Source organism: Pseudorca crassidens, chromosome 14 (assembly GCF_039906515.1).
Source record: "Pseudorca crassidens isolate mPseCra1 chromosome 14, mPseCra1.hap1, whole genome shotgun sequence".
Lineage (NCBI taxonomy): Eukaryota > Metazoa > Chordata > Mammalia > Artiodactyla > Delphinidae > Pseudorca > Pseudorca crassidens.
The window spans coordinates 61,975,711-61,990,820 of record NC_090309.1 but is presented as its reverse complement, the minus strand read 5'-3'; the positions used below and the strand labels follow the sequence as shown (position 1 = coordinate 61,990,820).

The following is a 15,110-nucleotide window of genomic DNA, read 5'->3' as shown; positions in this document are numbered from 1 at the left end:
TTTAAGAAACATAAATCGGTTGCTGAATAAATGGTGATTTGGCTGACCTGAATGTACGTGAAATTATACTTGAATTACTGTGCTCTGCATTTAAGAACTCTTCAAAAACACGTCTCAGAGTACCTCCTGTGACTGTATGAGGATGAATTTGTTTATTTGATTGTTGCATTTTCTTAGGCTATGTATAAGAATTGTGAAACTATGGTACACCCTCAAACAATATAAAATTACAGAGACCCAATGGTTCAGGAAGGAGAAAATAATTCAGCAAAGACTTCAGCTTCTGTGAAAAACACAATCTGTTTTTCAGTTTTGTTTTAGTGACGTTAGTACACTGTGTGGGTCTGAATTTTGACTGAATTTAACTGCTGTGTTCTCTAGTCTATGAGAAAACGCCCCCATTTTTCAAACAATCGGGAATAATGCCTTTGTGAAAAATGCCTCTGACCTGCTTCTGCTTCCTAATGACCTCACTTAGGGTTTTGGTTTTGTGGGTTTGCGTCCCTCTGTGAGGCAGCGTCAGCCTGCCAGGGCCCTGGCACAGCCCAGGAGGACTCAAGGGAAGGGACATGGGGAAGGGCTTTGCCAACCACGAGTGCTAGAGAAGCATGAGGAGATTATTGTCATTATTAGTCAGTGCCTTGAGAAGCTGAGGGTATAGACCAGGGTTAGCGAACTTTTCTTGTAAAGGACCAGATAGTAAATATTTTCCATTTTGCAGGCCATGTGGTCTCTGTCACAACTGCTCAGCTCTGCCGTTGTAATAGGAAAGCCCCATAGACATTAAGTAAATAAATAAATGTGGTTGTGCTCCTACATAACTTTATTTCTGGATACTGAAATTTGAATATCATAAAATGTTCATGTATCACAAAATATCAGTCTTCTGATTTTTGCCAACCATTAAAAAAAAATGTAGAAACCATTCATAGCTCACATAGCTGCACAAACACAGGCAGTGGGCCCGATTTGGCCCATGGGCCATAGTTTGCTGATCTCTGCTGTGAACCATGGAAGAGTCGTCTACCAAGATGACCAGTGGCCAATAGAGCCCACTGAGACTATCTGAACAGCATCAGAACAAACGCTCAAAAGATGCTGAACTTGTATTGGTGGCACTGGAAAGCCACCAAGCACTAGCTCTCAGCAATTTAATGTCTTTCTATGAAAATAACTGTGCTCCTCATGTGCGTTGTTTCTTCGACCTGAGTTTATTTTCCACTGAGAGTACTGGGTTCTCCAACTATGGGTGAAGGTCAGGTTAATATGAGTCAGCCCCTATGGGCTCAGGGGAAGGGATACATGAGCCCAGGTGGAGAATCTCAGGTGTCTGAAATTCACATTCAATCATTCATCATCCCTTAATATAACTCTTTAGGTGAAGATGTCAAGCTTTGTCCTACAAGGATAAGCAGCGTTAGGAGAAGATTCTCTTTGGATTGTAATTTCCAGACAGAAGGGAAGGATTAGAGAAGCAACCATCGAAATTTTGGTAGCCCCACCAGCTTTTCTCAGCTCTGCACAAGCAGAGGATGTCAGGACCAGAAGTCTGTATTTCTGCAGATGTGGGGACTAGTTGTCCCAAAGTGAAGGTGAGTGAGAAGTAAAAGCAGAACTCCAAAGCCATGGAACCATAGCCATTAATCTCCTTGTTTGGAGTTAACTTTTCCACCAGAATATTACTTGGTACAGGTTCTCTCCTTTATCTGTCTTGAGGTGTTGAGTGTGTTGTGCTTCAGAACTGAGGTTATAGGCACTTTTCTGTTTCAGACTCACCTCCTCCAAGAAGCTTTCCTTGATTTTCTCCCTTGAACTGGAAAATACAAATCTCTCCCTCCTTTGAATTTCTGCAGCACTCTATCTGTCTCTTCTCAAGGCTCTTGATATGTATCTTCATATTATATTTATCTTCAGACCCACTTGCTGAAGGAAGCAAGGTTTCTGAATCTTCCCTGCACAGCTATCACGGTGCCTTACTCAGTGTAGATACTAAATATTGAGTAAAAGTAAAAATCCATTAAGTTGACAAACTGATTCATCTATAGCAGTGCTGTCCAATAGAATTTTCTGCTCTGATGAAAGTGTTTTTCATCTGCACTGTCCACAACAGTAGCCACTAGCCACATGTGGCTACTGAGCTCCAGAAATACGGCTGGTATAAGTGAGGAACTGAACTTTTAATTTTATTTAATCTTATTTAATTTAAATTTAAATTGCCACATGTGACTAATGGCTACCTTATTGGGTAGCTCAGGTCTATAGGACAATAAGTAATTTCTTTTTGTGAGTGGATTATTTAGGCAGTGATCACACCATCTGACTTTAAAATATAGTGCAAATCATTTGTTGGGGCTGTTGGGTAGGAAATGCAGCAGGATGATTGGATATTCCACTTGCCAAGCAACATAAAGATGCCCACCCCTGCCGCACTGACACCCTGGGAAGTGGGATCTCGTGAAGAGAGACAATAAACCATGAACCATGAATGAAATTAAAAGATTAATTTTATGTTATATTAACAGGAGATAAGTCCTATGAAAAAAAAACAGAAGAAGAAGAAGAGCAACGTAAGGGAGTTGAGAGTGCCTGGGGAAGGGGCCAGGCTGAGTATTAAACAGAGAGCTCCAGGCAGGCTTTATTAAGATGAAACCTGAGCTCTGACTACAGGGAGGTGATGGGAAGTTTGGGCAAAGAAAGTGAAAAAGGTACTAAACTCTGCAGAGCCAAACGGCAAGTCTGTATCATGAGCTGAACTGCCTGGCACACTGTCACAAAAAAAATGAGCCTGGTGGGGCAATGAGGAAGGAGAACAGTTTTTTGTTGTTGGTGGTTTATATTAACCAAGCTTCCATAGCAGTTTCCAGAACCATCTCTTGAAGTTAGGAATTAAAACTAAGTGGCAGACAGGCTCACCCTGCTTTTTACTGCAATAAGTTTCTGGAAACCACATTGGAAAACACGACAGTGAAAATTCAGCCTTATACTCTCACTGCTTTATCCAGCCTGTTTCCCCACTTTCTCCCTCAATGTCAATGCCAAGTGCTAGGAAAGCAGAGTGCCAACTGGATCTGCCTGGGGGCTGTGGGAACTGCAGAGGCTTAAATTGAAAGGGTGATTGCTGGGAAGGGCAGTGGAAGACCCAAGGTGCCTACTGAAGGCGAGCAGCAGTGAAATGTGAACGGGGGGGCGGGGGGACCACAGCAAAGAGTAGCCCCCGCTCGCCACAGCTAAGGAAAGCATGCGCGCAGCAGCAAAGACCCAAAGCAGCCAAAAATAAATAAAATTTAAAAAAAAACATGTATACAAAACAATCATACACATTTCGTTGGAACGCGTACCAAAAAAGTACACATTAGGCAGTATTGAGATGGAGAGGGAAAGAAACAAAAGTAGGCAAATAGTAATAAAAGCAGAATTAAAACTCTTTTAAAGAAGCTGGAAGATTTTGCAGGCTGGTGGAGCGACTCCTAACCCCTGACCTGCCGGGCTCTCAGGGGCTGTTAGGTGCGTGCTGGAATATTGCGTAATTTGTGTAATAGTGTGCTGTTTATTTAACATAATATATTTAGTTGGTTAGCTTATGTAGCCTTTCTATCACCTAAAGGGATCTCAAGTGGTCCGAAACCAGTTCCAGTAGCTCCAGTCACACTGTTTTCAAAGGTAGGCTTCCCGTCAACACACCTGTCTCATTCATGCCTTGGTTTTGCGCGCTCTCTCTCTCTGGCCTGAGAGTATCCTATTTAATCCTATTCAAGGTCTCTGAGAGCAGGAAAGGTTCTGATTAGTCACATGAGCCAATATCCAGTGTGGTGCACTCCTCCAGTCCTATCAGAGAGGGTTCTCAAATCAGGCATCCGGTCCAACCTATGGATGGCCTTCAGGCAAAAATTCCTGGCTCACAGATTATGGGAGAGAAGTTTTAATATTATAAAAACAAAGCATGACACACACACCCTTCTTTTTGTCTTGCTTGAGGATGCTTCTCTCAGAAGGAAGGAGTATTGTGAGTCTTCCTAGCACTTCACACTGTCACTGTGGCATGTGGCCGAGACAAAGCAGGGGCACTGCTGGTGAAACTCCAGGGATCACAGGAATTGAAAAACAGACGGACTAGCCTGTATACCCAAACATGGGCAGCTTGGTAAGGGACAAGCTCTCTAGTCCAAAGACAGCAGGCTTTGGAGTCAGTTCATCTCCAGGGAACATCCAGACACTGACACTTTTCAACGTAGAATTTTGGCCCGTGACATTACTGCCTCCCTCACGGGACTGTTGTGTGATGATGCATTCACGTGCTTAGCAGGGTAATGAAACACATTATTAGTTTAAAACATATCTGAGTTTCATTTCTTCCCCTCATACTTGGCCCCTGTTGAAAAGTGTTACTGAAGACCACATAGCCTCTGTGTGAGTGAATAAAGGAGCTACAAACAAAGCTGTTGGTTACCCATAGCTTGCCCCTACCTGTTTAAACTAGATTATTTTCCTCCAATCTTTCCCATTAAAAATAATTACTTCCAAATATATTTGAATATATTAATTTCTTTTCTTTCTCCTCCCTTCTCCGAGAATTATAACTAATAGATCAAAACTTGAGAGCAGAGAGTATGTGAGTCACTAAACCAAAATAAGGGCAAGTTAACAGCCAAAACTTCTGTAGCACTCGTGCAGGAAAACTGACCGATTTTGAGGTTATAGAAACAATCTCTATGAGTTTGCAACACTCACACCTGTTTTATGTCCAAAGCTGCATTCATTCCCCACCCTGCATTCTAGTCTTATATTCTACCAGATTGATTGGGTGGAATTCAACTCTGCTTGACATTTTTGCAAACACCTGACCCCAATTACAATTTTGTTAAAAAATATTTTTCCTACGAAAATATTTATTTCATTCATCCTGAACCTTTATGACCATTTCCAAGATCCTAAGTTAGGACATCTGGAAAACAAGTGAGTATTCTCTTAAACCAATTCCTAACTATACCTTTCGGCTTCCAAAATGATGTTCTCAAGTCAAAGGATCAATGACACTGTGTGCAATTATACTTTACAATTACTTTTCCTGATTTCACAATAATGGGAGCTAAACTCTGGAAGAAATAAGGGGCAGCCCCAGATTACTGCACGGCCCTGCCATCTGTGAGGGTGGGGCAGTGAAAGCTTGGGAGTGCCAGCAGGGGCTCTGGGAAGTCAAGTCTTTTACCAGGTTAAAAATGTCAGCAGAAAAATATTTCCACATAGTGTATTAAAGAATACTCTCATCCATTCTATTTTATTGGACATTAACGGCACTTATTAATTAAGGCACACGTCCCTTACAAAATGAATGAATAAATGTTTACCAACCAAATTAAAAACAAAAGCTTTCCTGTCAAAAGAAAAAAAACGAATGAATGAAATACTCAAGGAAAAGGACTGGTATGCTGCTGAGGGGGAAAAATATGTCCTGCATTTTTTTAGATGAAGCAGAAATATAAGGTCAGAATCTTAAAATCTCAATCTATTCAATCTCTCAAAATTAGAAATTAATTGCCACTTTGCCAGGTGTTTGCCACTGAAGTTTAACTTCTGAGTTGGTTCTTATAAATTCAAAAATGTTACCACTTATATGTGGAATCTAAAAAATAAAACAAGTGAATGTATATAACAAAACAGAAACAGACTCACAGATACAGAGAACAAACTAGTGGTTACCAGTGGGGAGAAGGAAGGGGGGAAGGGCAAAATAGGGGTTGGGGATTAAGAGGTACAAACTACTATGTATAAAATAAATAAGCTACAAGGATATATTGTACAACACAGGGAATATAGCTATTATTTTGTAATAACTTTAAATGGAGCATAATCTATAAAGATATTGAATCTATGTACTACGCTGTACACCTAAAACTAATATAATATAGTAAGCCAACTGTATTACAATTTTAAAAAGTAAGGAGAAATCAAGAATTTGGTAGGAGACTGGATGTCGAAAGCCTGTTTAAAAGAAAAAGACAAGCTGCCTAAAATGTAGAATGGCCAAAGAAAATATTTACAATGCAACATTTTAAGTCAAGCACTTATAAATAGTAGTTGAAATAAATAAATACATTAGACTGTATTTGCTATAACATAAAGTAAAACTTCCTAACAAGATTATGAAAGTGATTTTTATTATTTTGGTAATGGTGTCCTATTACAGGTAATTACAGGTGTAGAATTTTTTAAATTTGGCATATCAAACAGTAAAAGCCACATATTAATGCTATGTCCCCCAAATCTATTTCGGTTACAACTATGTATTACAGTTGCTATGTACAGATGGAAAGCATACATGATAAAATACAAAAACAAGAAAAGGTTAAATAAGAAGCTATCCTTGAATTATAAACATCTACTAAAGTATACCTTTGTATTACAAAGTTGTGTCATAGCTAAAAAACATACAAATTAATACATAATGCTGTGCAACTATTTGATCTAATATAGATGTGATATGAAAATATTAAGGCCATAATAGCATTTCACAGGTAAAGGCTAAGTTCTGAGACATGAAAGCTTTTAGATAATCCACAAAACAAACCTGAGACATCTTCCTCTTGTTTTGGAAAAAAAGCAGTTTCCTTACAAAGTCAAAGCTTTAATATATAAATGAAGCATTTAATAAACAATATACTTTAACTATTGTAATAACCTGGATTAGATGTTCTGAGTAAAATGGTGACCAGCAAGTACATTCTTTCTCTGGCAGAAATAATATTAGATTTTCTGATCAAGCTAGTAACCTGATTACGGTAGCCCCCAAATTTGGTTATTTTTGTTTGTTTTTGGTTTTGCTTTCCTTCCTTTAACTGGGTTACAAACATATTAAATAAACCAGGAAATCTCCCACCTTACTTTCTTCTACCTCAGCCCACTGCCGAAAGTGCCAGATGAACCGAGCCTACGGACATAAAAACCGGCTACAGCACATCTGGACCCGGTTGACTTAAGCAGGCATCCAGATTGGTACATGATTACTTTTGCTGCCACACCATCTCTCAGAGTAAGCAGGCTAGGGCAGCGCCAAATTACTGTCTCAGCCCTGCAGGGGGTGGGGTGCAGGGAAGGGTGGGTAACAATGTTTTGAAATAGCCAGTACCCCCCAAATTGAAATGTATTGGGTAAGCCTGATTTCCACAGTTGACTTTAGTGCCTTTAAAAATACTGGCACAGTGTTTTCATATTCAAGAGGTACAGCTGTGAGATTTTATTAATTAAAATTATATCAAATTTTTATTAATAAAAATTCCAAATTATAAAATAGAGTTGCTATGTTGTAGATTTTTAAAAATCTACTTGGGATTCAACACTGGCACGTGGAACATCTTTCTTCTAAATATTCATACTTCAAACTAATTAATTTTGAAGGAGTAGGAGAATGTCTAACCATCTTTCTTCCTTTTCTTTTTATTTTCCACTCCTTTCTCTTACCAGACCCCACAACCATCATACACTCCTCCCTTTATAATTTTGATAAAAAGTCTCCTAAAAGCTTAATGAAATGTAACGAGCAGTAAGCTTTTAGGACACTGCACAACTTCTTTTGGACGTTTGCGAGCAAAAAACTTAAAACTCCAAACTTCACTTTGTACATTGTTAACCTTCCATCACTTTTTTAAAAAGGTTTTCAGGTTATTTACATAAACTGAACATACAGATTTTGTTCAAGCTTTATGTTTTCACAGTTACCAAAGTGACTGCTCGCTGGGTTGGCCATCTTAAATAGTACAACTGATCTGACTGGCTCCACTGAAATGCAATGCAATCCTCCAAACAATCTCCCAAGACTGATTCTGACTTTCCAAAACACAAACACCAATGCTATTTTTTGAAAATCATTTAAAAGAGAAACTAGGTCCATTATAATGGGAATTCCCCCCTTGTTATTTAATAAAGAACATGCAGATAATTCATTGCATTTTTTCGTTATTCCCCAGGCAGACACAGCTTCGATCTCTCTGCCTTTCACAGGCTAATGGTCAGATTTCCAGTAACTTCCTAGAACTCAATAATCAGAATGGCTTTAAAATAAAATTAAAATTTAAGCACGTCAAGAGTTTGGAATTAAAACCTATTAACTAGATCAATTTCAAAAAAGATTCTGTATTGTGAATATAATTTTAATAAGCATGTTGTAAAGTGATAAGGAACACATCTTGCAGATCTAATTTTGAGATTTTTCATTCAAATTTTGGATGAGAGAAGAGACTTTGTTTCAACTTGCTTTCCATGATGTCAAAAACAGTTGATTTAATCAAGTTCATACCATGTATTTGGACCAAAATTGGTTAAATTAGTTGTACTTTTCTATTTGCTGTGACATTATAAAAGACACTTTTCAACCCTTTCTTGACCAAAATAATTAATACTGTTTAATAATAAAATAACTAATACATATTGCTTCTGAATAATTATGTAATATATGTACCCATATTGAACACTACTTGGTGACTTTTTAACCTATGAGATTTACTGAAGTCAGTACATTACAATCACACAACTTAAAGCTTAGCTAAGCTGGTAACTTTTTTTTCTCATGATTGAAATTCTGTACTTTGGCAACCAAGAGCAGTATGACTTCAGCTTGGAATTTTTTACAATTTACACTTTAAAATTCATGAAATCACTGAAACCCACTAAATCAACTGCTATTAATTTCTTTCCAAGCAAATAACTTTATGACTCATCCAGAAAAGTAACAGGAAGCCCATCAGTTGGCAAAAAGATAAATCCATCCATAGATATTAGAGCCTAACCAAGCTATTTTATTGGAAAGGTGAGAAGGGAATTTCTGGTCTTTACTTTTTCCCTTATCACCCCAAATCACATGTCTTACACTGAAATTATTTGCCTTTGCATATTCAACAGTATTTCCTGAAACTTTGCTTAATATGGTTTTCGATGGAGCAGACTTCAGCACATTCATCTTGGATCCCACCCAACAAGGCATGGTTACTAATAGGCCTCTTTATTAGGTAGTTCTGTATATATGCACATGTGTGTTTTAACTCCAAAGAATGCTCCCTCAAGAAATTATGATTACCAACATTCAATATATGTATAAAAATTCTTTGGGTCCTTTAATTCTTTGACTCAAAATAGCTCCTGGAGCTCCTACACAGCCCACTGCTCATGAGATGCCATTCTGAGGACATGTGTACAAAGCACATCATCTGCGGGTCAGTTGGTTTATGCTCACTTTAGAGGCTAATTGAGAAAGTGGCACAGAGGAGCTAGGAAAAAGAAAAGCAAACCTTAATTTTACTCTCCATCCCCCAAGACTTGTGTACTTATAAAATTTCTGCTTGCCTCTGGCTTCTCACTGGCAGTCTTCCTCAGCTTGTAACTTCTGGACAGCACTATCAAGGAGCTCCATGGACTCTCTGAGAGTGACATTGATTTTAAATGACTTGGGTTTAATGGTCAGGCCGTAATTAAAATCCATTTTCGAAGGCTCGTCTGGATTGGCCCTGAAATTGCACTCATGAGCGAGGATGGAGATGAAGAGAAACAGCTGCGTCTTGGAAATCTCTTCCCCGATGCACCGCCGTTTGCCCACTGAAAAAATCATCACACTGCTGGCCAGGTCCTTATTGATGAAGCCATCCTTGTCCAAGAATCGGGCTGGATCAAAGTCTTCTGGGTTAGACCATTTCACTGGGTCATGATTCACGGACCACTGGTTAACAAAAACCACCGTGTCCTTGGGGATGTGGTAGCCCAAGACAGAAGCATTGGCCGTGGTGGCGTGAGGAATGGTGACGGGCACAAAGCTGGAGAAGCGCATGGCTTCATAAAGGAAGGCCATGACGTAGGGCAGGTGCGGTTGGTCATCTAGGCAGGGCAGCCGGTCCCTACCCACCACTTGATCCAGTTCTGCCTGTACCCGAGCCTGCACTTCCGGATACCTGTTTGGTTTTTAATGCAGAGAGAGAAAATAAGTCAGGAACACTAATTCTTCTTTCATCTAGAAAGCCCATTACAATTTATTTTAATACCACTCTTCTTTAAACTGGCTATCTGAATCAGAAACTGAATTAAGATTTCCAGCAAAAAAAAAAAATCTAAAATGGTTTCCTAATTTATCACTGCATTACAGGATGGAGTTTGTTATATTTCCTGTCATAAGTCTCCCATGGCTCAAGCTCTCTTTCCCATCATAAGTCAAAAAAAGGTCTAAGTTTTCTCAGCCTGAAAAAGCACAACAATGGATAAGGTCGACTTCTCCATGGGGCACAGCAGGGACAGTGCCTAGGACCCACAGCACTTTTGAGGGACTCATGAAAATTCATTTTTTATCAGAAGAAAATAAACTTTTAGGTCAACGAGAATGTTTCAATATATAATTTTAATATATTAATCTTTATACCAATGTAGTCATAAAATTTAATTTAAAAAATTTTTATTGAGTAAGATGTCTACAAAGGCAAAAGCCCCGGGGTCCACAAAAATTAAAATGTAACCCTCAAAGTGAGTTCTTCTTTTCTCCTCATCTCCCTAGACAATTCCAGCAGACACACTGTTCTCATTTTATACAAAGATAATTGGTATCCCGAGAGATAAAGCTGCATATCTTCTAAATTTAAAAGCAAATCCCCAATGTTCACGAGATTACGGTACAGATTGTAATACTTATTCACTGTTGCCAATAAAACTAGTACAATCCTTTCGGAAAACAAAGCAAGATCTATAAGGGTAACTCCTCCCCACCCTTTTAAAACCCAGTGATCTAGAAATGTGTTTTCAGGAAATAACTTAGCAGGTACAAAAACATAACCACAATAGATGAAATTTTAAAAATGCAATCAACATTAAAACACAAGAAATGATTGTACATAACAATCCGTTACTATGGCAAAATGTTATGTAGCCATAAAAAATTACTAAAATCAAGTTTAAAAGACAGGGAAATGCCCACTACAGTGAGTGGAAATGTCAGAAGTCAAAACATTTGTAAATAATTCTTGCGAATCTGAAAAAAAAATTAAGCACACATGTGGTGAAATTATGGGTGATTTTAAAAATCGCTTCTTTAGCTTCATACTTCAGGGGTCTGCAAACATTTTCATAAAGGGCCAGATAGTATATATTTTAGGGTTTGTGGATCAAACCCTCTGCCTCCCAACTATCCAACTCTGCCTTGTGCTGTAGTGTGAAAGCGGCCATAGACCACACAAGAATGAATGGGCATAGCTGTATTTCCATAAGACTTACATACAAAAACAGGTAATGTAATTTGCCAACCCCTGTCATATTTTTTCACTAAAAAGAAGAAAAAAGGACTCATTAGCTATACCGAATTGAAAGTGATCCCAAAATTGTTTTACTTCTTTTTGCTGCCCAATTGGGGTACCCGGAGAACGATTTACAATTCGGTTTCTAGTGAAAAAAAGAAAGGCTGTTTCAAAAGATAACATGCTTATCTGGGGATGCAAAGGACTTATTGATCCCATTCTGGAATTGTCTTCTTCCTGACCTGTTATTATTGACTTCTCTTTATTCGATTTCTGCCCCTCCCCCATATGTGTTTCCATGATATTAATACTGAAAAGTGATTTTAAATATAACCAAAAAAAAGAAAGAAAGAAAAAAAAAGAAGAAGGATTTGTGAAAAGCAGTTGTACAGTAAGTACATAAGGAAATATAGGATTCTAATGCAGTGGATTCTAACAACAAAAGAAGTTGTTTTTACCTTCCAGTTTCTAGGGGGCCAGCAAATTCAGCTTCTCCTATCGCTTACCTGTGCGCCAAGAAATTGCACAACCAGGATTTCTGGTCTCTCAAGGCAATCAAGAGTTGCCTTGAATGAGACATTTACCCCTGGGGTAAGGTTGCCAGATAAAATACAGGCTGCCCAGTTAGACGTGAATTTCAGATAAACAGCGGCTAATCTTTTAATATAACTATGTCCTATGTAAATTTTATTTTTTATTTGCTCAATCTGGGGATACCGGGGACCTGTTTAATTCGTGCGCGTACAAATTTAGCAGAGGTCCGCGACTGGGGTCCAACTAACCGAGCCGAGCCCAAGGATCCTAGAGGGCTGCAGGTGCCTCCCGGATACCCAGTTTGCCTTTCTACATGCCGCTCTGCGCTCGGTACAGTTACTGCTTCTCCCATTCTTTACACTGACACTTCTAGCGCGGCGGGTTTAGAAACTCAGCACAATCCGCTGGTTTCTGGCCGCTTTCCCGAAGTTTCGGATTAGCAGTCCGTGAGGCCCGACCGCCAATCGCTACCTTTGCCGGTGTACAAAGCCCTGACGAGAGGTTGGCTTTTGGCTCCCGGGCCGGGCGGCTTCCGATCCGCGCTGAAGGCTGGCCGAGCCGATTAGGCTGCTGTGTTTATTTAACTTTTTTTTTTTTTTTACTGCGCTGCCCTTTCCTTCGGAACCGTTCCAAATTTGCTTCTCCTGTGCCAGTGCGGGAGATCGGGGATGATCAGCGGGCACTGAAAAACAACTCTTGCTTTTCCAAGGGGTTTCACACAAATTTGCCCCCCCTCGGAGCGGGTAGCGACAAGATCAGAGATGCGGAGCCTTCCGGGCGCCGCTGGGTGGGGCGGGCGTGCGCGCCCATCTCGGCTAGCACCGCGCCTTCCTGAGTCGCGCTTTCCGGACGCGGTCTCAGATTTGGGAGGTTGGGACCTGGAGCGAAACCCCAAACCCTCCCTGCGCGCTAGTCGCGACCTTAGCATATTCTAATTCCATTCTGCCTTTTACAGAGGAGGGGAGGAAGGCCATCCCAAGCCTCCTGGAGGCTTTACCTGGTGAAGAAGACGAGCAGCCACTGCAGCGCGGTGGAGAGAGTATCCTGGCTGGCGCCGAAGATGTCTGTGACGGTGGCCGGCACGTACTCTTCGTCCAGCCGCGCGCCGCCGTCGCCAGAGCCCGCGGCAGCTTCCTTTCCTGCTGAGAGCATGAAGGCGTCCATCATGTCGCGGGGAGCGGCCCCGGGCCGAAGGCTTTCACGGTGCCTCAGGAACTTGTCTAGGACGAAGCTGCTGAAGTTGCGATTGAGCGTCTCGAATTCACGGAAGGCAGTGCGCACAGGGTTGGGGAAGCGCTGCAGCCAGGGCAGCACGTCCACCAGGCTGCCCGCGCCCACCGTGCGCCCGAACTCCTCGTTGTGGCTGAGCAGCTCTCGGAACTCGGCGTCGTCGTGGCTGTAGCGGCAGCCGAAGCACACGGCGCTCATGACGTTGGCCACGGCCACCACGGTCAGCGGCCGCGGGTCGAGAAAGGCGCCGCCCGCGCTGCCGCGCACCAGCAGCTCCACCAACTCCCGCGCCTCGCCCAGCACGTGGCCCTCGAGCACCCGGCGGCCGCGCGGCTGGCGCGTGGAGAAGGCTCGCATCGTGCTGTACGCCGCGCGCCGCTGCGCCTTCCAGCTCTCCGAATACTGGCCGAAAGCCAGGCTGCGGCCACCAGACACCACGCGGAAAGAGGCGAAGGGCGGCCGGTCGGCGAACGCGGCGCCCTGCTGCACCAGGGCCTGGCGGATGGCGCGCTCGCCGTTCAGCACCACCACCGGGCAGCTGCCCAGGCGGATCTGGAAGACGTCGCCGTAGCGCCGCGCCAGGCGTGCGAACGAGACGTGAGGCGCCGGGCCCATTGACGCCGCATTTCCGATCAGCGGCCAAGCGAAGGGACCCGGGGGCGCGGACCCCGGCTGCCGCCGCCGCTGCCTCAACAGCCACTGGCCCACGTGCACCGCGGCCAGTACCGAGAGCAGCAACAGGAGCATGGTCTGCTGGGCCGACAGAGGGATAGGCGGCAGATGATCGTCCGGGCTGAGGCTGGTGGCCATGCTGGGGAGAGAAGGGCGAAGGCGTGACACTCAGGTAGGCAGAGAAAGGGGCGGGCGCCCTACGCCCCTACCCCCGGCCTCGGGCTACCGTGCACTGTTGGGTAGGGAGGGGGTCGTGCGTAGGTCAGGTCAGGGCTAGCTCACTGGAGACGCTGCTGAAGACGCCTCTTGCCATCCCAAACCCATTCCCCCAAAGCGAAGGGAAGGGTCGTGTTTCTACCTCTCTGTGACCCAGACTCCCCCCGACCCCGCCCCAGCCGCGTAACGGTTCCTGCAATTCAAGGCCTTGATGCCTTTTCTCTCGGGGAAGGACGCTCAAGCCAGCGAGAGGGAAGGGAGGTCGTACGCTCGGGGCGTGGAGGCGCTCCCACCGAGAGCGCAGGGAGGTGCTTAGGCTGTGTCCCGGGGAAACTGTGCGGCCTCGATCTGGGGTGACTGCGAGGAAGAGTGCATCAAGGCTGTGGCGCTCAGTTCCCTCTAAGTGCCTACCACCCCGGCCCCTGCGCCCCCCGTCACCCCTGATCTGCGAGAACCCATCACAAGAGGCCGCAGGAAGGCGGCTCCGCTGACAGACTGACCTGCAAGGCGGCGCGGTTTCCAGCAGCGCCAGACGGCCGGCTCCGAGGACGGATTGGGGCCTTTGTGGGATTCAAGACCGCAACCTAAGTGTCTCCAGGAAGTCGGAGGCCCGCCCTAGACACCTGTTGCCAGGTCTGGGAACTTTGGCGCCCACTCTGGAGTCTCTAGGCGTCGTCAGAGCCAGAGGCGCTTGGATTGGGATGGGGGCGGAGAAAGGTGTCTTCTTTGCAGAGCCCCGCTGCACCTGGGCCTCGGCAAAGTCAGGGTTTTCTCAGGGCGTGGGGATTGAGACTGCGGGTCGATGAACAGAGTCAATTCCCAGCCCCCACGCCCCCCGCACGACTCTGACAGCTGGCGTCGCACAGGCGTGGCCCGTTTGCACAGTCACTCGGGAGAGTCAAAACGCGCCATCCCGCTTCTCTCTTTTTTAAGGTCTGTGTTGGGGAGGAGGCAGCGGGACCTGACGGGGGCGGGGCTTGCGGGGGGCGGGGCGCGCCGGGACAGTCCAAGCCTCTCGGACTACAGCTTGGGTCGCCGCGCGCGCGGGTAGTCACGCGAGGCGGCCCCGGAGCGCCCCGACGGCCTTGGCGCAGTAGATGGCGGCTTTCCTGGAAGCAGCGGTGTGAACTTTTCGTTTGCCCAAAAACCACTCTTCCTCGCAGTCACCCCAGATCGAGGCCGCACAGTTTCCCCGGTGCC

General features: G+C 43.9%; 1 protein-coding gene across 1 annotated transcript; it reads right to left on the bottom strand.

Moving 5' to 3' along the window:
• Positions 1-6,138: 6,138 nt before the first annotated feature.
• Positions 6,139-14,868, bottom strand: CYP1B1 (cytochrome P450 family 1 subfamily B member 1). Its single transcript, XM_067703230.1, has 3 exons — positions 14,411-14,868; positions 12,790-13,833; positions 6,139-9,932 (listed from the first exon to the last, which is right to left on the bottom strand). The coding sequence occupies exons 2-3, from the start codon at positions 13,830-13,832 to the stop codon at positions 9,344-9,346; spliced, it is 1,632 nt and encodes a 543-aa protein (XP_067559331.1). The 5' UTR covers position 13,833; positions 14,411-14,868; the 3' UTR covers positions 6,139-9,343.
• Between the last annotated feature and the right edge of the window lie 242 nt (positions 14,869-15,110).

Bases quoted from the DNA above. Each gene is read 5' to 3' on its own strand.
- CYP1B1 (XM_067703230.1), bottom strand. From the start codon at position 13,832: ATGGCCACCAGCCTCAGCCCGGACGATCATCTGCCGCCTATCCCTCTG. The intron at 9,933-12,789 runs GTAAAGCCTCCA...AAAACCAAACAG, and splicing joins CTGCTCGTCTTCTTCACCAG to GTATCCGGAAGTGCAGGCTC.